We start from the raw sequence: 25,171 nt of genomic DNA, 5'->3' as shown, positions 1-25,171 counted from the left end.
TAAGGAGAAGCGTTAAGGCTTCTAAGAACAAATTCCTCACAACTTACTTTGAGGAAAACATTAAAAATTTTGCCGTACGCCTTAAGAATAGAGGTTACCCAGCAGAAAAATAAACAATTTGTTGTTGGCATGAAGGCATATAATTCTGGAACGGTTACATGTAACATACTAACTGTCAGGTGTAACATGCTGGGAAGTATTACAATTGCTTCCACAAAGAAGCTTTTTGATCCAGCATTGTGTAATTAAAATGAAATTGAGATCTGAGGGGTTTGGACTTTTACCCTGACTACCCTGTTTTCTCTGGGAGGTTAGCACGTTCCAGACTCTCGAAGAGTCTGGGGTGAACTAAGAGGCAGGCGAGGGGGGGGGGGGAAGGGGCCTCACCTCCCTGCCTTGTTCGCTCCCAACTAATCAAGAGCCTGGAACAGGCCACCCGGAGGTACAATACTTGCCTCTTGAAAAACTTTCCGATATTAAGGTGGCTTACTACAGTTTTGACGGATTATAACAGCCCAACTTCCAACTCCTTTCAAAAATGTTCCAAGATGTTTTTCCTTTCTCTATTTACTGTTTGCTTAAGTCTTTTGCCATTCTATGTGAAACTTGAACAATTAAACGTCAAAAAATGGCCAAAATGAACGACAGATTACCTAAGGAGAGACTGGGCACTGGTAGGTTTAATCACATTTTCCTCAAAATCTACCCATATGACCCCACCTCAAAATTTCAGGAATAAAAAATTGGCTCTGATTTAACATTCCTGCAAAGCAAAATAAAAATCTGTAAGACAGATTTTTTGCAAACTAAAATGTGAGACGAAAAATATCTCAAAATCTGTCAAAATCAGATTTTTTTAAAATTTTGGCTCTAAACGTGATTCACCGCTACAAATCAACTGTGAAAATCTCATCATGGGTTGTACGGTAGGTTCTCATGCAATCCTCGATCAAAGACTAGCTTTTACAACCTTGGACGAGAATTGAATTGCGCATGCCCGTTATTTAAGCGCATGCTCATGTGAAGCCATGTATCGCGTGCGTGAAAGCAAGAGTAATTAGAGCTCTTCTACTGATTATTTATAGAGCTTTTTTGTCATATTTTTTTGGCCCCAGGCTTAAACACGTTTGAACGGAGTTTGAAACTATTGCTACGTATACGGAAGTGATTTAACGCCTTTCAAGTGCTGAAGTGATTTTCGTTTCTTCTTAGGTTTACTTGTGTTATTTTTGAACACGCAACTAATAGTGATGTCTGGCAAGCAATCGTAGCGTGCGTTACTGAGTCTCAGAAAAAACTGTAGTAATCCACCTTAAAGCCAAGTGGCTCATACATCTAAGTGGTTCGTACTGATAGCCAAATTGTATAAAAATATGGCCTCCATTCAATGGAATCCGATTCAGCTAGCGTAGAAAAAAGTAGTTCAGTGGACAGTGACAAATGTCCCTCTAGCACTGGCTGGGAAAGCAACAGTGAAGATAAGGATGGTGTACATGGTGCAAAGATAAAGGAGTCAAAGTGAGTTCAAAGAGCTTTGCACAGCTGTCCATTAAAAGGCTGCAAATCACAAGTGATTGACCTCCCATGCCATTTAAGAGATGTACACAAATGGACCAAGGAACAGGCAAAGAAGGCAACCTCCAGATTCCGACTAAGGAAAAGCTTCCTTCCCAAAGTCAGTCAACAGAAAGTACAGCAATTGCCTGGAAAAACTTCACAGGAGAAAAAAGAAAAGATTATCGCTGACATCGGAGGTGTCCTGTATATGGATGCAATTCAGTTGTTAAGTGCCTGTCAAATCATATACAGCAAGTTCACAAAGAGAAAAAAAAGCTCTCCTGTTTACAAACAGCTATTAAGAGAAGCCCGCTCCCTCAAGACATGGCAATCATCGCCCACTGCACAAGACAACCCCAGTGTTAAAGGTGAAAGCTCATTCAGCAACTTAACAGAGGAGGAGAGTACGGAGGATGGTTCTGTTCAAGATCTACAACATCGAGGCCCATACGAAGACGAAGATGATGAAGAGCATGAAGTTGAAAATGAAGAAACTGAAGAATTGCAAGAAGGCAAGGAAGAAGTAGAGATTTTAAAGTCATTTTGCCAGTGGCTGCAAATAGTGGATGGTGGAAAGAGGAATAAAAATAATGGCAAAACAGCACTGCTCGCAGTTACGCAAGATCCTTTCCATAATTGATCCAGAGGGATGTTTGTCATCTTTGTTCAACAAATCTCTGATTCGTGACAAATTTCTGAGAGATCATGCAGAGAAAAAGTACAAGCCAGACACAGTAAAAGCTCACTTGCTAAGTCTGAGGAACTTTTGCTCTTTTGTTCTCACAGAGAACCCACAATGCATTCAAGTTGATCTAGTCATTGCGCAGAAACTTGATGAGAAAGCACGTCTGTGGTCATCGTCCTACCGAAAGGACAGTAACCGCCGTCACTTAGAAAAGCAGAATGAAGATCTTGAGAAGTTAGTTATGCCATCAATGGTGTCCATGTTTCAAAATAGTGAATCAACTCAGAAAGCAGTTACTTACATTGGCCAGCTTAGTGGAGCACACTCCCTAGAAAAGAGTCAGTCAATTTACACACTTATAAGAGATTTTATTTTAACAGAAATTACAATTGCAAATGCCCACCGATCTGGAGTTTTGGCCAATATGACAATTGGAGAGTTCGAAAAAGCCAAGAAGACCGAGCAAGAAAGCATGGTAATAAAGGTCAGCAAGCACAAAACTGCAGACACCCATGGTCCTGCCAGTGTTGTGTTATCTCCAACTTTATTCTGATATTCTGATATCAGAGTAAAGTTTACATCAGTGAAGTGCGGCATCAAGTTTTAAATTCAGAGAGCAAGAGCAACGATGACAAGTCAATGCCTGCGTTTTTGTCCTGGGGCAGAGCAAAACTTGAATCTGGACAAATCTCTACTGCCATCAATGCTGCTTGGAAAAAGGCAGGGTTAGAAGAACATGTTTCTTCAACAATATTTCGGAAGTCAACTGTAACAAAGGTACATAAAGAGCACAAAGCAATGAAATATGATCTAGCTGAACTTATGGGTCACGAGAACCACTGCAGAAAGGTTCTATCATCTACGTCAAAAGGAAGAGGCGTGTGTTGAAGCAGCAAATAACGTGACCTCCATAATGAGAATACCGGAGAAAGTGCCTGTACCAGAACATAAAATATCAGCAATAGCCAACGACAAGGACTCGCATCCTGAAAGCTTGAGAAAGGAACGTCTGTTGTGGAAAGAGGAGGTGGCTGCTCTCAAGGAGCTCTTTGCTGATGAGATGAAAAAGAAGTCAATTACACTGGTGGCTGTCAGGGATAAAATAAGTGAGCATCCCACTCCGCGGCATTTAGATACAAAGAGAGTGTGTGACAAGGTTCGGAGCAAATGGCGGTTCAAAGATCCCAAGCACAACGAGGAGGAAGACAAGAGCAGCGATCCTTCTTGTAAACCCCCTGAACAGATAGAAAACCTTAGTGATAAAATGAGTTGCTTTTTTGAAAGATCAGCTGACGAAAGTACCAGCAGCTCATTGGATGTTGTTCTGCCTTCAAACACCGGCTACTTAAGCAGAAGCATTTTCAGCGATGAAGAAAGGAAATTCCTTCTCCGAGTGTGTGGTGTAATGGTAAGGGGAGGAATCATATCAAAGCCACACATCAAGAAACTTCTTCAAAAAGAAAACAAGGGTAAGGAGCTTCTTCGCAAATTTACCATCGAGCAACTTGTTAATCGACTAAAATATGAAAGACGGCTAAACAATCGCCAGTCACAGTCATGATCCTAAGGAATTGGTATGCCACTAACAATTTTATTCTTTTTGCCTTTTACTAATGACTTACGGCAAATTGCATTTTTTCTTTTTCCATGAAATTCAATATCCATTTTTAAATGCATTTTTTTGCTGTCATCAATATAATTAATAGTACAAAATCCAATCACAGTGATCATTTGAACCAGTTGGTGTTTCAGTCGCTTCAAGATGATTGACTACAGCATAAAACGTAACCTTAGGCAGACAGAGTCTAAAGATTATTGAAAGGCACAGTGACGTGAAAGTTATTCTTTGGTATCAAGAGACCAATGTTACTGTTAAACTGTGTTGCATGCATGCGCAGCTGTCTAAGCTGGAACAGTACTAGTATTGACCCCCCTTGGGGTGAAAATTATTTTAGAAACACTTTATTTTCAGCCTAAGGGGAAAAAAAGAAGAAAGCGAACCAGCATGCCCCATGATAATCTTATTTAGTCTAGTTTAAGCTGTGCGCAATAAGTATTTGGGAAACACATCGTCCGTTCCTGAAAAGACGAGGAACTGCTAGTATCAGCGAATCCTCTCGTAACTGAACAAGAACAAAAATACAAAAGCGAAGGTTAGATATTTTACTTCAGAGTTTATTCTGTTAGCCATCAAACGAAGCCTTCATTTTTTTTTAAGTGTGTGTTCTCCCAAGAAGACTGAGGACAGACTGAAGTAATATATGGAGTGAAACTAATTTGACAAGTCAACATGAACTCTTATGGCTTGTAGCATTTATGTTTGCATAGCTGTATTTTCTACCTTTCAATTTATTTTTCTTTATACTTGTTTCTGAATGGAACTTGCAATAAGCTGAGTATTATGAGAATAATGCATGGATTTTTTTGTCTTTTCTTTTTCTTTACAGCAATGAATTTAGTGTCTGAATGTGCCAGCACCCATCTTGTAAAATTGAGATCTCTGTATTAAAGTCGCTATATCTTTTGTAAGGAGTTTGTTTTGGATCTTTTTGAGTCTCTTAATGTTTCTTCCCTGAAAGAGATATTCTTAAATATTCAGTGAAGATGTTCACTGATTATTGGCATTTATTGTAAGACTGGACTGGCGGTAGTTGATAGTGCCTCAGAGCCCGAGGATGAAATAACGAGTTATCAACCCATCAAAACACCATCAGAGACAACAGCAAAAAACCAAAGAAACGGAGAAAACAGAAAAAGAAAAGCGGAACCAGAAAACCTTTACTCGCTGGAGGATAAAATCAAACGAACTGAGGAGTCCATAAAGAAGCTACAGACACACTTGGACAATAAGACCTGTCCAAAGTCGTTACGATACAGAGTGCGGGCAAATATCCCGCCGGACGAACAGTTCAAAAAAGACATTCAGGCGGTCAAACAAAAAGCAGAGCATGGCTTTCTATCAGCACTCACTAGGTTTAATTACCGCCGCCTCGAGAAACAAAAAATTAAGTTTCGCAAAGAAAAAGGTAAAACTCTCCGTAAAGGAACTCCAGAGAGAGGCCTAAATAACAAATCCAAACCTAAACCGCTATCGGCGGACATCAGTGTAAAAAACCTAGCAGCTATACTAGGAATCGATGCTGAAAATGTGCCTACACTACTGTCAACATTAAAGGAAGTTGTAAACAATAAAGATGTTGAAAAGTACACGTCTGTTCACTGAATGTTCTAACACTGCTAACACAGACAGAAAAAATAAAAGGAAGGGAAAATCAAAAATCACAAAAACACAAATAAAAACCAAAAAGCGTAATGAACACAGAAAACTATCAACCTCTTCTCTTACAAAAAATAACGATAGATTTATTAAAAATCTATCGAAAGCGAATTTGACTGACAACCAAATTAAATTGCTATCAAAGGGATTAAAATTTATACCAACCGCCACAGTAACGAAAACTAAAATATGGCGCCAACTCTTGCGAGATTACAAGGATTTCGCAAGACGAATGCGCTTAAAATACATTTTTCACGGGCAAAACAAATCAATACATCCCTTCTATGTCAAATCAAACTGGGAACCGCCAGTCCAACCATCAGTCACATTAGAAACCTACCTGGAAGAGGTTAAACAACAAATCGCGGAGATAAAAATAACCAGACAAAAACCAAACTTGTCACGCAAAGAACGTAAAGCGCTAAATGTTTTACAGCAAAGCAAAGATCTTAATTTCAAAAAAGCGGACAAGGGAAGCACACTTGTAGTCATGGATAAAAATGATAAAATACAAGAGGGCCAAGTCCAAATCAATGACCTAGATAATTACAAGCTTCTTGACAAGCCTATAGTTAAGGAAACACATACGAAGGTGTCACGCTTGATCTCAGAACTACACCGTGGCAACTACATTGATGACATGACTAGAAAGTGGTTATCTCAAACACCAAATCCACCGCGGATTCCGGAATTCTATACCCTTACAAAGATCCACAAACCTACTCTAGTAGGAAGACCAATTATCTCAGGCTGCAGTGGGCCTACAGAACGAATATCAGCATTTGTTGACACATTACTTCAGCCTATTTCCATATCACAAGCGTCTTATCTAAAAGACACTACAGATTTTATTAATTTCATTGAAAAGACGAAAGTGAATAAACAAACATTCCTTGTATCAATGGACGTAACAAGTCTATATACTAATATACCACAAGAAGAGGGTATAACTACAGTATGCAGAGCATACGAAAACTTTCACAGAAATAACCCTCCTATCCCCACACAATATCTCAAAGAAATGCTAAGCCTGATACTGAAAGAAAATTCTTTCCAATTCAACGGTAAGAATTATCTACAAATCCACGGTACCGCCATGGGTACTAAAATGGCCGTTGCTTTTGCAAATATTTTTATGGCCAATATCGAAACAGAGATTCTTAGCAATAGTGTCGCAAAACCCACAATCTGGAAACGATATATTGACGATATTTTTTCTTTGTGGGTGTCAGCCAACCTGATATAGACAAGTTCATCAAACAAGCAAACTCACATCACCCTACAATCAAATTTACAGCTGAAATTTCAAATACTGAAACTACATTTCTGGATACAGTTGTATACAAAGGCAAACGATTTAGAGATCAATCCATCCTGGATATAAAAACACACTTTAAGCCAACTGAAACCTTTCAATACACTCATTTCTCCTCTAGCCACCCACCGGGTGTCAAAAAGGGATTCATGAAGGGCGAAGCTCTAAGACTCTTACAAACTAACTCTTCAAGAGCAACATTTGAAGAGAACATTTACAAATTCAAATCACGTCTCCTTGCTAGAGGTTATCCAAAAAATCTGATCGAAACACTCCTTTCAGATATTAAATTCACAGAAAGGGAATCGGCGCTAAGACAAAAACATGAAAGCCGGAAAGAACTCTTGCCTTTTGTAACACAATATCAACCATCAGTGCCCAACCTCAAAAATGTTTTAATGGAAAAATGGCACTTGATACAAAATCAGCCTTCTCTACGGCAAATTTTCAAAGAGCCACCACTAATATCGTATAAAAGAGGTCAATCCCTAAAAGACATACTCATAAGAGCGAAACTATAAACGGGTCATATATTACATGGTACAAAAGTTTCCATTGTTAGAAGTTGTGCAGGCCTGTCACTCCTTGCTAATTCCTACTAATTGACCTTGCTCCCAATGTGTGGCTTCATAGCTCAATTGGTAGAGCATCGCACCGGTATCGTGGAGGTCACAGGTTCGAATACCGTTGAATCCCTGATTTTTTCAGGCTTCTTCTTTCCAATTGCTTAAATTGGAAAATTAACTGCGATGATCATTCTTCACTTTCATCTACAACCGCAGTTCATATATGAATTATTTCATATAAACTTCACATCAAAGAGAACACAGTTCTCGACGGCAGTGCGGGAAGAATATATAACAATCAAAGGAGACCTATCATCAAATTCATGGATTAAGTAATCTAGAGGTGAAACATGTTGGTAAACTTGCAATTACTGGTGTATTTTTAAAGGCTGTTAAAACAAGCCGCATTCATACCACGCAAGGTCGCACTTATCTCACAAAGCATAGGCTTTTTTCGTTGGCTTTTTTTGCACACATATTACAGAATAGCTAGGGTGGCAAAATTGCAGCTGAACAGAGAGTGGTAAAGGCTAAGGGTTCTTGGGTCACAACTTAAATCTAAACTTAGCTCAATGTCGGTTGAACGTGGACTACTCAATTGATTGAACTTTGGATCTCACAGCAGATCTAATCAGCCAAACTTGAAAAGTAAAAACGATAATAAGTCAAAGACTACTGCAAGGCTGACACAAGGTATATTCAAAACAATATTTCAGCTGGCCTCAAGTTTAGATGTTACTAATTATAAAATGAAATTACAATATTATATGATGGTGCCAACGTTTGTCCTTGTTTCGTTCACTGTGAAGTGTTCATTTTGCTCATATATGTTCATTAAGGTCCTCGAATAAGACATCCTCATCAAAGCTTACCACATTAGTAGGTCACTATCCAGCAAACAAATGCTCATCTCCTGGTTATTTTGAATGCCTGGACGAGTCAAATGCTCATGAAATTCAGTGCTCAAGTTGGCCATAGTACTAATTTGAACATTCAAGGTCAACTCCACTTCAATTTAGCGAAACACCCAACATTAATGGTCGTGTAAAAGCTACAAAATCATTAATTCAGGCTGGCACGATGCATCCCTTGAGTAGTAACCGCGCAAACACGATAGCGAGGCTTGCGCTGACTGCACGGTTACTATTCCAATATGGCGTTGGCCTTGGGTGCTATCGTTCGGGCCAACTAATTATGAACAGTGTCGACACCTGAGGAGTGAGGGAGTGAGAGAGTCACACATTTGCATATCGGAGTCCCCGCAAGAAACACGTTTCTACCCTTCAGGTATCCACGAGTTTAAAAACGAAGCAAAGCAATTTAGAAATGGAAAATAACTAACCTTAACTCGCGACAGTAGGCTGTCGCAAAATATTTGAAATGTTACATGTACACAGCAATGGCTGCCGTATCGAATGATCATGTCATATAAGCCTACTCAATTCCTCCCAGAAGACCTCGTGATATGAGACACGTAGACAAATAGATTTTGCCGATGGTAGCATAGTGGAGGCTGGAGCCAAGGAAGAGAAAGTCGGATTTCCAAGCAACTGCGAAAGAAAAGAAACGCTGTCAGGGAGAACAGCTTCTGCGTACTCGTCAAGAAGCTCTCAGAGAAGCTGAAGGAGTGACTTAAAAGCAGGAGGCTCCTAAAATGATTGTGGGAACTTACTATGGCAAAATGTGAACGAAAGGGCCACAATTAAGGCATAGCTGATGTGAAAATCAATGTTTTACTTTAATTAGAACTTTTAAGTCATTTTTCTCATAAATTATGTTTTCAGCCTTCAAGAAAAGATATCTCATGAATGATTTTATCCGATTGAGCTGCTCTCAATAAGTTGTGTTTTAAATGCAGGGGGTCACTATATAAGGAATCCTTCCTAAAGAAGATTTTTATTACTTGACAATTAACCGAGAAACATGACGGAGTGGATTTTGAATTATCCCATGCGGCGCGAGAACAGATTGACATAGCATGATATATTGTACTTTATTATTGGCCAAAATAAAGAATAGATAGAAAAACTGTTCCTATTGGTCCTTGATGAAAGTAATGAGTAACAATCACGAAAGAGTGGATGTGGACATTGTGCAGTTAGCTTCAATTGTTTGATTAATGAACTGTACCTAAAACTGCAATGTTAAACCTTGTTTGAATATCTTCTTTGACTGAAAATGATTCGTGTCCAAGTAAGTATATTTTCTGCGTTTCATTTTATAAACCTGTTGGCTGCTGTATAAAGTTAAATGGTGGCAATGCCAGGCTTTAATTGTGCCCGAGAGCAAAGTGGCGAGGGTTGAACCTGTGATGTCCACGCGGTTGCCCCAGGAATGGCGATATGTGAGCCATAGACGTGTTTCCCGGCCTTCACATTCAGGTGAGTTTTATTTCATAAAATGATTCTCATAAATGTAAATTTATAGCAACTCTTATTTGCTGTGCAGTACGCCCTTAGTATTATTATAATGCAAATGTCCTGATATTTTGTTCTTTGTTTCCGAATTATTGGCTAAACAAAGTTACTTGTACTATACGTACACAGCAAGTTACATTTCACTTCCATTGAACAATAGACTGAGTTCCCACCGATTCATTCAACATTTACCAGGCAACTTTGCATTGTTAGATGGCATGTGATGTCATAGAATTTTAACAATAATCCAGCTGTATTTCATAGAGCAACATTCTAAACTTTGTTGCAGCGTAATTATATTTGGTGCCTCCCAAAATTTGTCAAGCTAAACTATTACCATTTAGCGTTGAATCTATGGTTAGGCACTTTTTTTGACATAGTATTTTGAGCAGTTTCCCTAATGTTTTATTAGACGGATGTTGCAAATTGTAGAAACCAGTCGTTTCTTTTGTGAATTATGTATGACTTCATTCTTTTTGAGCATGATTGTCATTGAAATTAATTGCCTTGTTTTTAGGAACTGAACCAAGACAACCAGTTAACACGGGTGCACAAGCACACCCAACACCAGCAGATCCTGCTGTGGTCAGAGCTGCACCACATCAGGAGCAACCTAATAGAAATGTTGCCGATACATGGGCTGACAGTGTACTAGGTGGTTTGGAAGACCATCCACCTTGTCAACACTGTCTGATGGGTCCCTGTATCACTCTCAGTGAGGCGACCAGGATACAGGGATCATGTGCTCCAGATATTACTAACCATTCAGAATGCCACCAAAATTATCGTAAGTTCTGGAAAAGTCTAAAGGACAGGGGTTTGTGGCAGCATGAACTTTATCTTCATAGAAAGACCTCAGCTGGCCTGAGCGAAGTTGAACTTCAGGAACTTATGCCTCAATGTGTCCTTGATGACACAAGGAATCGCTATCCCAACCTATCCGGTGTGCCATACATAGGCCATAAAAGAGCGTGAAGCGAGGGACAAACTAAAAGTACAAGTGGAATAGAGAGGGATGGGGAGGGAGGGAAACCTTTTCCAAGTAACTGTGTTTTATCATGGAAAATCAGCATGATTTGTGATGTTACATTGATCCCTGGAAAAGGGCTGGAGCCAGGGGGAGGAGGGTGTTGTAGACACCACTCTCCCCACATTAAGGTACCGAAAATATTGATAGTGCAGCATAAAAATGGTTTCAAAAAATATTTCGTTTTGTGATCTTTTCAAAAATATTTTCATCAACTATAACCATTTGCAAAGCTCTCAACAAAACTCTACTAGAAGAGATCCACAGTTTAAGATTGCATTTGACATTATCTGTGGCATCACCGACTTCCAAGTGCACATTTTCTGCCCTATGAAGACCAAAAAGCCAACTGACAAGCACCATGAAGCAGGATTGGCTAAACAAATGCCTCCTGCATCGTCGTAAGTCTATTAGGGACACATGGGACACCACAGACATTGCAAAGAACTTTGTTTGTGCGGAGGAACAGTGCAAAGGACATGTTTTTAAAATATGAGTTAGTGGTATGCGCTTAGCTTAACTATGAGGGCCCTTCCCCCGCATGTTTCAAAATGCTCTGCTGCCCTGCCTTGTATTATTGTTATATGTCTAGTGACACTTTGTGGAGCTTTGAATGGTTTATAGACCTGCACTAAACAGAATTGTACAGAAGGATATATTCAAGCTGTGTGGTGCTGGGTCTATCTGCTAATTAACTTTAAAATGTGACTTAATGACATTGTTTTGGGAAACAGATAAATGCAATCCAGGTTAGATGAAAATTGTTATACAGTAATGTAAAGCAAAGTTCATTTGCTGTATCCTTGAAATAGAGATTCTCTATAGGGATAGAGCCAGTCATATGGCTCATATGACAAAGTTTGAAAATGTAATAAACAAGCAGAGTAACTCTTTATGGCAGTCTGTTGATCATGACTGTTATTTAACTTGGTGGCTCCTAGAGGAGCCTTTGGCTTTTGATCCATAGAGTACAATGTTGTGCCAAGTAAACACAACCCTAAAGGATTTTCCCTACGGAGTGCAATGCAGGTACCTTGCATATTGGTATTGTCAACTGGAGGGTGCCATGTCATACCAGGCAAGTATGACCCTACAGGACTTTTCCCTGTAGAGTGCAATGCAGGTATGTGGCTCTTTCGAAAAAGAGCCTTTTTGGAACAGGTCTTGCATGTTAGTCATCCATCTTGCTCCACAATACTCAGTAGTTAGACTGAAAAAATCTACTCCAGACAGCCTCCCTGAATAGAAATGTTTTGGGGCGAAGATTTTTGTGATCTGTTCTGTGATTCGGTCGGCGCACATCCTGCAACAAACTGACTGAGGTTGCTTCTCGGTTAACATTTTCATTCTGCAATGATACAACAGCAGTAACAGTGTACATAATATCAGCCATACCTGTTAAATTTGATGAACTGAAACATTGGATATTTACAATTAGTATACAAAATCAGTAAGCCAATCTGCAAATTGAGTATATAGAGTATACTGGTGGGGAGGGGGCAGGTGGGTGGATCACCCTGGTACATATGTAGATTATTAAAGGCAAGCACCTTCCCAATCCACCTGTCTGTGACTTACCCAATCCATTACTGCCAGAGAAATGTGCATGTTGAAAGTGCCGTCCGCAAAGTGAATTCTCTTTGGGCAGTAGATGAGAATGCAATTGTTGAAAGACTCCACCCAGTAAGTGTCACAGCACTGCAATTATAGAAATGGTTCAGTGTTAAAGTAGCTTTGTGGTGATTTGTCAAAACCTTTCTTGGAAATTATTTGCTCATTGTTCATGTTCTTTGGCATAATGAACTAAAGGCTTACTCCCAAACAAAGTAGGAATACCAATGGCTGCGAATATACCAGATAGTAGTCCTCAGCAAGCTTGTACACCTTTGATACTAAAATAGATTTGTGCAGAGCAGCCACTGCTCTTGCGTTTGTAATTTTAGTCTTGCTGCACTGGTATCCAGGTTTCTTGCACTTTGACTCGGCATCACATCTGCCATGGTTGCCCTACAATAATGAGTGGTTACAATTCAGATTTTTTAAAAATTCAATTAACCACTAGGATTAGTTGTTACTCTAAGAAATCCTTGCTTACATGTCAATAATTGATGTCAATCAGTTTTCTTGACCTTTTCATACCTGATCATGTAGTACAGAGTGCCTTACCTGATAGTGATCAACTACTGTGATCAGTGTCCTCAGATCATCTGGACTTGTGCAATTCTTCCTGGAGTAGTAGAAGTGCCGTTTAACACTGGCCTCTAAAAATATTGGCAAATTCAATAACAGTGATGCATCTCAATATACCTGACTACCCCTGTGGGGTTGTACCTAAATATACTATTTTGTTAACTAGGAAAATAAAGATTGCAGTACGTACACTTGTCTGATAGCTCTGAATACCAATTTTCACCCTTTCATTTCTGTGCACCACTACTTATTTCTTTCATGGCCTTTGCCACTCCCTTCGTTCCTAAAGAGCAACAAGAAATTAGGTGAAATGAAGTAAGATTACTGATTCACTGGAAGACAAGGCTTATGATTTTCATTCTAAAGAAATTGAAATGCCATGAAACACCATGTATTGTCTTGTTTTCAAATCCACTCAAAATATGTTACTAGTGCCAGTAATAATAAGTACAATCATGTTCTTAATGTTGCAATATGAATTGAATTATCAGGTAGTTAATTTCTTACCATGCCAAGTGTCAAAAGAACTTTGTATGTTCTGCTGTAAAAGCCACTTTTTTATTTTTGGCACAAAGTCTGTGTGTCTCGAGCGAGATATTTCAAAAGCATTTGAATCAAGAGTTGTTAGGCCTGCCCGGTGTGAAGTGTATTGCCGATGACGTACTAATCTATGGAAGAGATGATGCTGACCACGATAGTTCCCTGGAGGGTTTCATGAAGAGGTGTCAGCAGAAGGGCATAAAGCTCAACCGTGCAAAATTGGAATACAAGTGTAAGGAAGTCCCTTTCCATGGACATGTTCTGATCCACAGAAAGTCAAGGCAATTACAGAAATGCCGCGACCAGAAAAGCCAGAGGATGTGTCACGTTTGAATGGTACAGTAAATTACCTCAGTCGTTTCCTGCAAGACGAGAATGAGTTCGAGACAATCAACATGATGAAGTATCTGCCCGTATTGGAAGAAAGGCTTCCGCAGATTCAGCAAGATACCGAAGCAGATGACTCTCTTCAAGTGCTGAAAGCCGTGATTCAGAAGGGCTGGCCAGAGCATAAGAGCAACGTGCCTAGTGTCATTTCTCCTTACTTCAACATGCGTGATGAGATGTTGATCCAGGATGGTCTCATCTTTAAGGGAGAATGCCTTGTGGTTCCACGAGCATCGAGGAGCGAGCTGTTCAAACCCCCCTCTTGGGGTTAATGGCTATCTAAACAGAGCCCGTGAGTGTCTCTATTGGCCCGGGATGACAGCTGACATTAAGAGCTGTGTCAACATGTGAGACATGTCAAGAGTTTGAGTGGGGTCAAGTCAAGGAAACAATGATGTCCCTGAGACACCAAATCGACCCTGGCAACGAGTGGCTGCAGATTTGTTTGAGCTTGAAGGAAAAACCTACTTAGTCACCTCAGATTATTACAGCGATTTCTTTGAACTGGACCATTTAAGATCTCCTTCGTCGGTATGTCATCAGGAAGTTAAAGGCCCACTTTGCACGCCACGGTATTCCCGAGCAGCTGGTGACAGATAACGGTTCACAATTTACGTCACGCGATTTCCTGAAATTCACAAAAGACTGGGACTTTGAACATCTGACCAGCAGTCCACACCACAGCCAAGGAAATGGTAAAGCAGAGAGTGCAGTGAAGAAGCTAAGAAAATCCTCAGAAAGTGCAAGTCCAGTGGATCGGATGCTTTTCTACCCTTACTCGATCACCATAACACCCGATCTGCCGGTATCCAAATTAATCCAGCACCGCGCCTCTTCAACAGAAGGGCTAGAAGTCTACTACCGATGACAGCTAACCTGCTTGCACCACAGGCAGTTCCAGACAGTGAGCGGTGTCAAGCCAAGCTTGAACACTGCAAACAGCAACAAGCTCAGTATTACAACAGAGGTACTAGTGATCTGGATCCATTAAAGAGAGGAGTTACTGTGAGACTGAAACCATTCCAGTTGGGCAAGCGCGAATGGCAGAAAGGAATTGTACGAAAGCGACTGGAGGAGAGATCGTACGAGGTCGAGATGCCTTACAATGTTGTGCGTCGCAACCGTGTTCACCTACGTTTGACAAATGAGCCATCACCGCCACTGACAGACGAGATACCTAATGAGATATCTGCTGAGGTAGCAGAGGTGCCCGCTCCCTCTTTTGCACAGTCGTATGAGTCGCTGACAAGTTCGTCTGGAGAAGTTAGTCTACCCATGTCGAGTCAAGAAAGTTCGTCTCTGAGTGGCTCGGAAGTTCCTTCAGCTGCAGTGACGTCACCACCCAAGCCGGTGCTTAGATGATCAGTGCGTCAGCGTTGTCCACCAAAACACTTAAATGACTTTGTTTTGACATGAAACCATGAAACCATGAACACTAAGACCTTTAGCGCATTATCACAGAGCTCAGTTACTTTCTTTATCAATTCATGCTTATTCGTATTGTGTATTTATCAGCTTGTTTTCTTTTCCTTATCCATAAAAGGGAGGGTGTTATAATGTGCATTAGCACGTGCTAGGGACCTGTTCCCGCGGTGCTTTAGTCTATTTAGTATTCTGTTATAGCTTGAAGTTCAGTTGTAATCATTTGGAGTTCGAGTAAAGTGTATCTCATTTTACTCCGTTTGTGTCCTTCATAATATTACACAAGGAAACTTGAAAGTTGCCTATGGAAGCGAACTTCATAAATTCTACCCTGTTTGCAATGTGGTAAAACATTACCGGTATAACTATGGTTGTGATAAGCACCTAAATGATCTTCTGAACAGCAAAATCACATGAGTTTGCCTTATGCATTCCTCTTATTTTGAAGAGAATACCACTGAAGGAAATCTTTTAAGACAGTATGCACTGATAACAATCATGTTGTTAAGCCTTGAATTTGCATTAAGTCTTCAAACATTGCTGATGCGTGAAAAGTCACGCTTTTATCATGCATACATGTAGTCCTGTGCTTGTTTTTGCCAGCTGAGAAGCATGCTTGTTTCAAAATTTGGGTTACACTTGGAAGCTACTTCCCAGTAAATAAGTGTTTTTTTTACCTTTGTTCCGGACAAAAAAAGCCATTTCAAATAAGCTCATTTCGCACCGGTAGCACACCACGGGTTGGGGACTCCAGAACACATTGTAATAATTATTGTAAACAGTCAAATTTCCTCCCTGTCGCTGAAGAACAAAATAAAGTGACCCCAGTATCTAATTCAGAACCAACCGATAAAAAATGTACTGTTACTAAACTGGTGAAAATAATTATAATCCAACAAAAAGCCAAAGGCCTTATCTATGACAATCTCTAATGTTATTTTGAGACACTCTCGATTCACAGGTTGCCTAGCACGTAACCAAAATCTTCCCACTGTCAGTGATAAAATCTACCGACTGATTTATTCGCAAACGAAAACTCTCTCCAAGGAAGACTTCAACAGCGTGTAGACTTTATATGGCTCACATGTTAGAACTTATAGTGTTAGTCACGTCATTAAGAAACTTCCCAAGATCTCTTGTGTAACGGTAGCCATATATGTAGTAAGGTTGATGACTTGTTTGTTAGGCGGTACAGCTGAGAATCAACTTCTGTGATATTTGTTTCCGTTTTGATGGATTGAGTGACAGCTTTGTAGAACATGTAAACAGCAGCTCACGCTGATCAACGAATTCAAAGTTTTATCAAACGCGCATCTGTTCATTACTTTTTCTTTGGCCGTTCAGCGGGGATCAGTCCAAATTCGAACTAAGTTAGGCTCATGAAAAGTTCATTGTCTGAACTGAACTTTGGAGTTTAAACTGTCAAGAGTTAAGAATTTGTCTCTTTAATACTTCTTACGGTAAGTGCCGGCACTAGTTCTGTTTTTTAGTTATGTTTGTTAGTTGTGTTTTTTACAACTCGTCGCCAAGACAGTACTGTCTTGATACAGATTTTCGTCTGCTAAGATGTTAGCGCAAAGAAGTTCTTGCGGGTTAAAATCCTACCGCAAAGAAGTTCTTGCTGTTTAACTTCTAACCGCAAAGAAGTTCTTGCGTCTTGCAGGATCCAAGCGCAAGTGACCTGCAAGAAGCCGCAAGAAGTTGCCGGCTTGCGGACGCAAAAAGAAGTTCTTGTGTGTGCATTACTTTTGGGCTGTACTGTAGCAAGATCAAAAACGATAGGGATAATAATTTGAAGCCTGTTGCCTTCATAAATTGTGTAGCCTCTCATGCTGTTATGTTATCAAGAGAGAGTAGACGGAAAAAGAAAATAATAAGCATTTTCCAAAGGAGTCTGACTAATGCAATCGAAGATAATATGTCTACTTGGAAAAAAGTGCCAAAAACAAGGCTAACCTCATTCAGTAACCACTATAGGAATTGATAATATAAATTTAGATTGAAATGCAGTGAAGAGAGGAATGCATTGTAAACATAAAGAAATGATCTCAAAAAGAAAAAGAACTACAAGAAGGCTAACAAAATAAGTGGAGGACAATCAGCACTCAAGTGGCAGCTATAAATGAAAATTTTTGCGATATTTATCAAACCATAAGCCAGTAAGGTAGCAAAGTACATATGCTTCAAACCAATGAAATAAAGCTTTAGTAGTATGGTTTGACATTTAACACTAAACAAATGGCTTAAGTGGGAAGTAAAAGAAGCGAAGCAAAATGACTAGTTATAGACAACTACACTCAAAGTAAGATTAACATCCTGCACAGTTCACGTAACATAGTCTCGAGTTGCTACATGCCGGAAATGAAATCCAAAGATAACCGAGAATCTTTGCCATTCAATAAATGAAGCCTGCCCGACAAATAAGATATGTAATGCTTTATTTAACTTTTATGTTATCTTCCTTGCTCTCAACTGATTTGTTTTTCTGCAAACGTCCCTATTATACTGTAGAAAATAAAGGGATCCCAGTAAGAACAAAAAGTTCCTGTGTGATCAATTGGGGATATTGATGGATAAGCAATTCTAGCCACAGTTCAGTGACATAGAGATAAGAAATAATTATTTGAACAATTGCAACGATAACTGAAAGAGGTATGTCACAAAATAGTTTTTTCCAAATGCGTTCTTTAAAAGAGTGTGCATAAAGTCATTTTCCCAGAGAACAAAGAAATAAAAATGACTCACAAATCAACATCATAGAAACATGCGGACAGCCTTGGTTATATTCCCCACAGAAAAACAGACTTTTCTACACATAATTGGACTTTCAGAGTTGCTGAAAAGTCCACTTATTTCAAAAATGAATGATTATAGCTACGTCAAAGTAGTCAGTTCGCCTGATAGCAACCTCTCCCATTTGAAATGAGACGGTATCAACAGGGGAGGTTTTGTAAATCCCGTTATTTCGTAGCGAAGTACATCTGCCTCGGAATAATGAAATAAAGCTTGAGTATAAAAAAATAGTTCTGTTGTAAGTCCTTGATTGCACATAAGAACATAGCAAAATTTTTACAGATAGAAATGGAGACATGCGAAGAGGCAATGGAGAAACAACATATAGGCTGCATGTTTGAACAAGGGCATAAACAACTCCTTAAAAGGAAATTTGATGTACATACAAAACCAGACAATGGCGCATACAATTGAAAAGATACAAGGAATACTTGCATCATTTCGATCTGCTAGACTAAAGGATAAATTTCCTTAAAATTGTTATTCTTAAGAAGTAAGAAATGTGGTTAAGAGAAAGTATAAAAAAGAAGGAAAAAAGGCATATTTTTTATCACATCCTGATAACGACAATCATAAGGTGCAAATCTAGTTAGAAAAAACAAAAAAAAACGTGCTAATACCTTTACTGGAAAACAAAAGAGATCGCTAGACAACCGAGAAGAGGTGTTAGCACACAAAAATAATACACAGCAGATAGAGCAATGCACGACAAACTATACTGATGTTGTAAACAACAAGATCAAGAAAGATAGGGATAACGATACAAAAATTGTTGCCTTGACAAAACGTGTCGCCGGTCATGTAGTTATGTTACAGTATTGTGCAAGAGTAATGAGAGCGACATGCGCGAATTTCGTTCTTTGCCTCTGCAAACTTTCAAAGAAAATTCGCCCAAAAATTTGAGCGTCTTTTCGCAATATCTTGAGCGTTATTTTTTAAAACAAAGGATCAAAAATTAGTGGCATTCTCAAGACCAGAACAAAAATTCCTTACCAGAGGGATAATTCCACTCGCAGTATGCGAAATATCGCAGTGCAGTGCGCTGACAAGTATCGAGCCATCAATGTATCATTCTCTCGAGAACAATTGTGGTCATGTTGACGCTATACTCCTCTATTAAATTCACCATTGTTAATGTGTTAATCTGTCTTTCATGGTGAAGAACGTAGAGAATTTGAATCCTTTGATCGTTTCCAATGACACGAACTCGCTAACTTAAGCTTCGCCACATCACTGTGCCAGGAAGGCAGGTACAAAAGTTGGACCACTAGTGCGGGTAAACTTGGACGAAAGTAAAATTCTTAACATGGTCTTTTTGAAGGCCTACTTCACCTCAAAATTCATCCAAAGTGACATCAAATTCAGTGATCGATGGACAAGCAGACATGTTGTTTCTCTAGTGCCAGGTCTCCACGAGCCCAGTCCCCTCAGCTGTTATCACGTTCACCACGTTCTCGTCTGCCTGCCATGATGGATAGTGTAGCTCAAGTAAGCACTACAGACGTCACAGTTTGAATGCACAAGTTTAATCATACTGGGCGTAAACACGAGAAAAACAAAAGTGATTGTAGGTGTGTGATGTGTATGTGTGTGATTCAACTGAAAGATAAACAAGACAAAATATTTAAGTACAAAATATAACGACACAAGCCGTACTTCAGGGTTCACACAACAGTGAAGCAGCTAAGGAAAAAAACGTGGTAGAAACCAGCAGATCGAACTTTCAGTGCTAACAAGCACTGGCCAAAAATGAAAAACACAAAACTATGCATAATGAAGAACGCTTAAGCATTACAGAGTGGGTTGCATAATTCCCAGGGGTCAGGGAAAAACGTGACACCCAAAAGCAAAGAAAGTTCTAGTCACTACAGATAGTATATTATTTGCGACAATCCCTCTTTATTTCACACTTGTAAATAAGAGATGGAGTCATGCGACCGCACTTGAGCATCTTGGAAGTGCAAAGAAATGGGATTAAGGAAGGAAAAGTGCAGAGACTTTCTGATGGCAAGTGCAAAAGGGAGAGACGTGGCTGCCACGAGCCAAAGGATTCTTATGTGAATTGAGCCAAAATGAGATGCTCTTATTTAAGCTTATACTGTACTTCAGCTGTCAGAGTCTGGCCTGAATAGTTTGATAATAGCTTTGAACCTTCGATGGTAATATCACAAGGCCGTGCAGAGCCTGGGTTCATCGTGGCTGCACCGCGAGTACTACTGCAAGTAGCATTTCTTGTTCAATGAAAACAGGTTCGCAAACAGACCATTATGAGCTTGCAAGTTTAAGACTACAACAAACAAAGTGATATCAGCTTTCTCTTGACATAAGCAAGGTAACTTTGTGAGAAAAGGCTTTGAGATATCACTACATCTGTATTACTCATGATGATATTAAGGTTTTTATCGTGTACGTTCTTGTTTTGTTCTGGCCTTATTCATCTTACTACTGGGAATCAATGGGAAACACTAAGTGATCAGAGCGAATTTTTGCTAGAAAGTTCGAAGGAAAATTTGAGAGCAAATTTTCGCTCAAAAAATCTTGCCAAATTATCGGTAGACACGAATTACGGCTCGAAAATTCACGTCCGCTTAAAACAATGGGCAGTGTGGAAAATTCTAAGAATTTTCTTCGAACTTGCGAGGTGAACAAAACTTCACCATTTTTCATCAAAAAGCCCAGAAATTCGTGAATTTTGTTGAATTACGCGCTCATTACTTTTGCACAATACTGTATCAAGAAAAAGTAGACGGAAAAAGAAAATAGTGAAAATTTTCCAATGGAGCCTAATTAATGCAATCAGGGCTAATATATATACTTGGAAAACAGCGCCAAAAACAAAGTTAAAATAATTTTAAAAAACATCAGTAACCACTCTAGGAACTGATAATATAAATTTAGATTCAAATGCAGTGAAGAGAAGAATGCATTGTAAACATAGAGAAATGATCTCAAAAAGATAAAGAGCTACAAAAAGGTAAGCAAAATAAGTGGAGGATAATCAGCACTCACTTTGCTATCAATGAAAATTTTTGCAATATTTATCAAACCATAAGCCAATAAGGTTGCTGTTCACTGTTGCCAAATTGGATATAAAGATGCCTTTATAGTTCTTAATTTTCAGTCATCAAGTAAAATTGGTTTACATCAATAACACAAAATGGAAACCCTAAGCAACCATCTGTTTCTATTGGTGTTACATGCCTTTTCCTTAAATGGTTCTTAAGGTAAAGTTTCCTCTTTTTTGTAACTTTGATATATTATAAGACAGGTGACTTTTCTTTGCATTTGAATTGAAACTCAAGCTAAAATTTGAAAATCGTTGTACAGTAGATCCGCAGTGGATAATTCAATTACTTGATTTTTACGATTGACAAAGTCATGTGTTCTGCATAGGGCCTACCTCCAATCTCGGTCCCAGGGTGCTTTTCCAGCCCCGCACCAAGCCAAAGAGCAAACGCAATAGCCAATATACATTCTTGTCACTCAAACATCTCCAAGCCAATAAGGTCTTTCTATGCAACACAATGACATCGTTTAGCGATTCCTGTATAAAACGCCAACACCCTGCTTGTTTTGTGCCAATGTAACATTGCGCTGCAGGTTCAGGTAGCTGTTCTTTGATGTTTCATTAAGATGGGTAAGTTTAAAGCTGTCTTTGTCAAGAAATTTAAACCTCACAAAATGAATACAGTGCAAATTTAAAGTTTCTTCACATTAAGGCACTTTAATGACATAAACTGTATTATTTTGTCTCCAAATATGACAATCGTCGCAAGAATACCGATGCTGCTCCGTTAGCCAAGATAATCTATAGGTGTCAAAATGTATATTTGTCTTCTAGATCAACAGCAAATCAAGATGAAGATTAATTCAGATGAGTGTATGTATTTTATCTTTATTTTTCTATTTTAAACCTCGTTGCTTTACTTATGTGAAGATTTGATTGCTCAACAATCATCTTAAAGTTAAAACCTTTATCTCTATGAAACTTTTCAGTGCCACATGAAGTTCCCATTGCGGAAGAAAGCACTTGTAAGTACATATTATTTATATTCTTACAAACTTGCTTTTTTTTCATGCTTTCAAGTTGCATTTCGAAAAAATTTGTACGGAGTTTATAACATCAGTTTTCTCGCACCACGATTACATAACCAGATATCATTTTGCGTTTATTTGGTGCATGTCAAGTTCACTTAATCTTACTTTTATTTCTTTTCACATTTTTTTTAGATTTTGTGCTACTGGATGATTGTAAGTACTCCGTTTTATTTTATTTTAAACTGCTTTCTTGATATAAAAATTTGATTGCCCTATTACAAATAAACAATTGTAATTATAATTGCAAAGTTATTTTCGCCCTATGAACTTTTTAGACCCAATTGCATTGGATAGTCCCAATTATTTATTTGCTTTGCTACATTTGTTTTCAAGTTACTTTTACAACTTATACAGGAATACAGGAATAATTAGATCAGCTGGTTGTCAACTGATTGAGAAAAAAAAAGATTTCTTGAAATTGTTTTGTGGTTTATATTTGAGCACATGGTACATGTAACCACTTAAACTATTCTCCACTCAAATTAATCACCGTAATCTTAGTTTTACTTGTTCTCATATTCTTAAGTGTTTTTGGCTTTAATTGTTTAGAAAGTGACAAAGAAATCTGGCTTCAACTTTGCGCCTTAATTTGTTCTTCTCGTAAAAATCTTCCCTGTACATTTAAAGTTCCTGTACGGCTTTCTCCCAGGCCTTTGCAGTAAGATCGATTTTCAGTAAAGTATCTCATGCAGTAAAGTATCTCACACACGACTGCTCTCATGTGGCTTTGATAGCTCAGTTGGTAGAGCATTGCACCTGTAACGCAAAGGTCGTGGGTTCGAATCCTGTTCAGAGCCTGAAATTTTCTCAGGTCATTTTTCCAGTAGTGTCATGGCTGCATTTGCGTCTTTCATTCTTTCATTTAATTGCTACTGTTGGACATCTATTACTATCTCATTTAGGCCTAAGAAACAGACTATGCAAATGTCAGCTTCCGAACTGTGATTGGCGCGATTAGTCAGCACTTTTTTCATTAAGAAATCAATATGGTTGAAAAACTCTTGCGAAGAGAGAAAGGCAAACAAAAGCAGTTTGAATCGCAACTTAACACCAATATGTTCTGTTAGATACAGAATACTACCGTCTGTAATCCAAGTAGTGAGTTGATGGCAAAAAAAATACCAGTCAAGAAAAACAGAAATGAAAGTTGCAATAGTCTCCATACACACATTGAAATATACTTTCTACTTGGAATCGATGGGGAAAGTTGGCAACAACAAAATTTGCAATGGTCAACCTTATCAAAGTGCAAATCAAAGGCCCTCATTTTAAAAACACTGCCTCCATGATCACAGTTAGTACCTCCTCCATTGCGTTATTTAAAACTAGGCGCTTATCAAAATGTCACCCTTTTCAACATGTAGTAAACTTATTTTTCACAATACATGGTATCCATGAAGATATATTAAAACAGAAAGTCTAACTGTTCATTAAAAGTTTGTCTAAAATTCTAAAACGTTTACTCTTGTTACTACTTAGTAAATTTTAATCCCATAATTCGTAATCCCAATACTCCTCTTGTGCACTTCATCATTTTTTTTGAGGAGATGAGGGCTGGCTAATCACTTATTTGAAGCTCAGAGCCCTTGTTAATATTGTTTTTTCCTGCTGACACTATGCAGTCTCATTGAAGGCAATGTGCTCATAATTGAATATTTAAGTGGTAAGTGAAATTAAAATCAAGTCAATAAAATCAGCCATATTTCATCTCATATTTTCTTATAACAAAACAAACTTAAGGTTACTTCCCACCTTCAGAGGCCAAAAAAAATCGTTTTTTCTTTTATTTGACAAAATTTAAGTTCGTCATTTTATTTAGTGTTTCAAAAAGAAAAACATTAAAATTGTCAAAAAGCGGCTGAGTTATTTAGAAAAAGCGTATTTTCAAATAAAGTTAGTAAACTAGGGAAGGTGTCACAATCTTGTCAACGGGCGAGAACCCTGGGGAAATTTTCACGGCAAACGATCATTGCTCGTATTTCATGTCATTTGCATATTTTTATTTACATCATGCACTTGACAAAAATTTCCCCGTGGAAGCTCTTTACACTAACTACTATGGCAAAATCAAAAGCAGAAAAAAGTCCTTGGGTAAAGAAAACAAAAAAAAACCAGCCCAAAGAAGAAAAAGCTCCATACTGTCAAGGAAGGAAAAAACCTTGCCGAAAGCGACAAAAGCTCTTGGTTTGGCCAAACACCTTCAACAATCTTGGCATCTGCTAAAGATCCAGAGCATTCGAATATCCTTGGAGCAAGTAGCTTAAAAATCAAAGTCAATGTCAGTGCAGGCTGTGTACAAGATTCTTTGTCAGAATCTGGCGGAAGTGATGAAGAAAAGGAAACCTACCCGAGGGAACTCATTTCAGCAATAAGAGTATTTCTTAAGCTTTCCTACGACAACAAACAACTCCTTAAAAGGAAATTTGATGTACATACAAAACCAGACAATGGTACATACAATTGAAAAGATACAAGGAATACTTGCATCATTTTGATCTGCTAGACTAAAGGATAAATTTCCTTAAAATTGTTATTCTTAAGAAGTAAGAAATGTGGTTAAGAGAAAGTATAAAAAAGAAGGAAAAAAGGCATATTTGTTATCACATCCTGATAACGACAATCATAGGGTGCAAATCTAGTTAGAAAAAACAAAAAAAAACCTGCTAATACCTTTACTGATAAACAAAAGAGATCACTAGACAACCAAGAAGGTGTTAGCACACAAAAATAATACACAGCTGATAGAGCAACGCACGACAAACCTATACTGATGTTGTAAACAACAAGATCAAGAAAGATAGGGATAACAATACGAAAATTGTTGCCTTGACAAAACATGTTGCCGGTCATGTAGTTGTTATCAAGAAAAAGTAGACAGAAAAAGAAAATAGTGAAAA

General features: G+C 38.6%; 1 protein-coding gene, 1 non-coding gene and 2 pseudogenes across 2 annotated transcripts; all 4 read left to right on the top strand.

Annotated features, from left to right (window-relative positions):
* The first annotated feature begins 369 nt into the window (after positions 1–369).
* On the top strand, positions 370–2,864 carry LOC145501354 (uncharacterized; annotated as a pseudogene).
* Positions 2,803–6,066, top strand: LOC145501356 (uncharacterized; annotated as a pseudogene).
* LOC145500268 (uncharacterized) lies at positions 5,752–6,765 on the top strand. The gene has a single exon (XM_081479768.1). The coding sequence runs from the start codon at positions 5,752–5,754 to the stop codon at positions 6,763–6,765; it is 1,014 nt and encodes a 337-aa protein (XP_081335894.1).
* A 16,233-nt stretch (positions 6,766–22,998) lies between these two features.
* Trnat-ugu (transfer RNA threonine (anticodon UGU)) lies at positions 22,999–23,071 on the top strand. Its single transcript has one exon. It is a non-coding gene; the product is annotated as a tRNA-Thr (tRNA).
* Positions 23,072–25,171: the final 2,100 nt, after the last annotated feature.

The sequence above is a fragment of the Orbicella franksi genome, chromosome 10 (genome assembly GCF_964199315.1).
Source record: "Orbicella franksi chromosome 10, jaOrbFran1.1, whole genome shotgun sequence".
NCBI classification, from domain to species: domain Eukaryota; kingdom Metazoa; phylum Cnidaria; class Anthozoa; order Scleractinia; family Merulinidae; genus Orbicella; species Orbicella franksi.
The sequence above is the reverse complement of the archived record's forward strand: the minus strand, read 5'-3'. Positions and strand labels throughout refer to the sequence as shown.